General features: G+C 61.6%; 1 protein-coding gene across 1 annotated transcript in view; it reads left to right on the top strand.

The window, feature by feature from the left end:
• MROH1 (maestro heat like repeat family member 1) overlaps window positions 1–1392 on the top strand; it is a 58342-nt gene that overhangs the window by 35181 nt on the left and 21769 nt on the right. The window contains exon 23 of the mRNA XM_035889841.1: window positions 826–948. Coding sequence (XP_035745734.1) covers window positions 826–948 — 123 coding nt within the window. The remainder of the gene's footprint in view (window positions 1–825; window positions 949–1392) is intronic.

Here is a 1392-nt window from a genome sequence, read left to right as displayed (position 1 = left end):
TCCGGGATCTGGTGCGGTGCGGTGCTCGCCTCCCCTGCCCGCCGAGGGGGGCGGCCCCTCCAGCTCCCCGCACGCCTCCGTCGCTGGGGAAGCCTGGGGGCTCCAGAGACCAAGCTGCACCCCTCAGCTTGGCTAAAATTCACTGAACTTCCCCTTGGAGCAATCATTCGATGGGCAGATATTAAAATCCGGATCACTGCCTTGGGGGCAATGAGGGGCTGCATTTTTCTATTTCTGTTTTTGAAGGCAGAACAAGAAAAATGGCATTTGTCAGGTTGAGCTGTCAGGCCAGGGACTCCTCCTCTGGGCTCCACTAATGCGTTTTCCTTCTGGGCTCCCGCTGGCACTAACAGCTTCTGCAGAGCATCTCTGGGCCGGGGACCTTCTCGCTCAAACCCTCCCCTGGCTCCCTGCCCTCCTGAGGGGCTTGCCTGAGGAATGGGATGAGGGGAGCGCTTTTAATTGGGGTCCCTCCTCTCAGCCCCATACTGACTGTCCTAGACCCCAAGGAGGAAGAGCTCCTGGCAACTTCTGGCGTTGCCTTGAGCATCTATGAGCTCAGGGTGCTGCTCAGCAGAGAGGAGGGAGACCCGGAGGACTGTCCCCTTCCCTGTGACACCAGGGTGGCCAGCTGGGACAGGGTGCCCCTTCTGCTCCCAGAGAGCCTGACATGTGGATCAAGAGCAGAGAGCTGAGCCCACACGCCACTAACAGCTCAGCCTGAGCACCAGTTCTCTTGGAGGGACGCCAGCGCTGGGTGGGATGACAAGTTTGGGTTGTGAGGTCAGCCTGGTCTTCACTTCTCACCCTGGGTTCTGCTCTCAGGACCTCACCCTGAAGCTGTGCCTCATCCGGAGCATCTGCATGATCAGCCAAGCCATCTACAACGGTGTGAAGTGCGGGGACTTCATCTTCTCCCGCAAAGCTGAGCTTGTGGCCCAGATGGTGGTAAGAGCGAGCCCTGGAGGGTGGCCTGGCTTGGGGCTGGTCTCGAGGACACTGGGGGAGGTTCCCAACCCACCTTGCTGGGGGTTAAGCGGAGGCGGAGGCTGCTCCATCTCCGGAACTGTGGTCTGGGTGCCTTGTGGGCAGGGTGGGTATGAGTTTGCTCTGCTGAGCCCTGTCCCTGTGTGTTTGCCGGGCCCTTCTGGGGCAGGGTCTGACCTCCCTGGGCCTGCAGACCTGCAGGCTGGGCTCTGCCTGCCCTTGGAGAGTGGGCAAGTCCCAGCAGGGAGCTGAGCGGTGGGAGGATGGCTTGCTGCGAGCAAAGGCTGGCTTGCAGTGAGTGATGGTGCTCCATCTGGGGAGGGGTCTGGAGCCCCAGGCTGCTGGGGAGCGGCTGGGGGAGCTGGGGGGGTTCAGCCTGGAGCAGAGGAGGCTGAGGGGAGCCCT

Source organism: Egretta garzetta, unplaced genomic scaffold (genome assembly GCF_000687185.1).
Source record: "Egretta garzetta isolate BGI_Z169 unplaced genomic scaffold, ASM68718v1 scaffold932, whole genome shotgun sequence".
Lineage (NCBI taxonomy): Eukaryota > Metazoa > Chordata > Aves > Pelecaniformes > Ardeidae > Egretta > Egretta garzetta.
Note: the sequence above shows the minus strand (reverse complement) of the source record. Positions and strands in the feature narration are given on the sequence as shown.